Raw genomic sequence first — 537 nt, 5'->3', positions numbered from 1 at the left:
TACAGCCTCTGCATGCAGCCCCGTGAAGCTAACACTGTCCTAGAACCCTAAACCCTAAACCCTAAACCCTAAACCCTTCCTGTTTAGTGTTAGCTTTATTTTCATGAGCTGGGAGAAATCCATCGTATGAGCTGTAGACGTGCTTAGGTGTCGGTGGGGGCGAGAACAGAGCACACCGCTGCTGCGTCAGTTGCCTTCATCTGCCGCTGCTGCAGCAGGACTGGTCCCCTTGCTGCTCGAAGCATAGCTAGCTGCTGTGCTGCTGTTGAAGCAGCAGGGGGCGTTGCTGCTTCGGGTGGGGGTTTTGTAGTGTGCTGCAGCAGCCCGTTGGTGTTTGTATGCAGGCGGCCTGGGGGGACCTCCGCGTGGGCAACATCGTTCGCGTGTACTGCGGGGAGTGCGTGCCGGCAGACTTGCTGATCCTTACCTGTGGCCACTCGGAGTCAGCTATCTTAGACTTGCGTATGGTAGACGGTGCAGCCAGCTTCACCAGGCAAGCATTTTACTCAATACCTTCGTATACCCGTGTATTCTCGT

The 537-nt window shown here is 55.7% G+C and overlaps 1 protein-coding gene across 1 annotated transcript in view; it reads left to right on the top strand.

Annotated features, from left to right (window-relative positions):
- Nucleotides 1-338: 338 nt before the first annotated feature.
- The window catches only part of EMH_0094430 (uncharacterized protein), a gene marked incomplete at both ends in the record, with an annotated part of 755 nt that continues 556 nt past the window's right edge, over nucleotides 339-537 (top strand). Inside the window, one exon of the mRNA XM_013502095.1 lies at nucleotides 339-467. Coding sequence (XP_013357549.1) covers nucleotides 339-467 — 129 coding nt within the window. The remainder of the gene's footprint in view (nucleotides 468-537) is intronic.

The sequence above is a fragment of the Eimeria mitis genome, genomic scaffold (genome assembly GCF_000499745.2).
Source record: "Eimeria mitis Houghton genomic scaffold, Emh_scaff8276, whole genome shotgun sequence".
In the NCBI taxonomy this organism is placed as follows: domain Eukaryota; phylum Apicomplexa; class Conoidasida; order Eucoccidiorida; family Eimeriidae; genus Eimeria; species Eimeria mitis.
The sequence above is the reverse complement of the archived record's forward strand: the minus strand, read 5'-3'. Positions and strand labels throughout refer to the sequence as shown.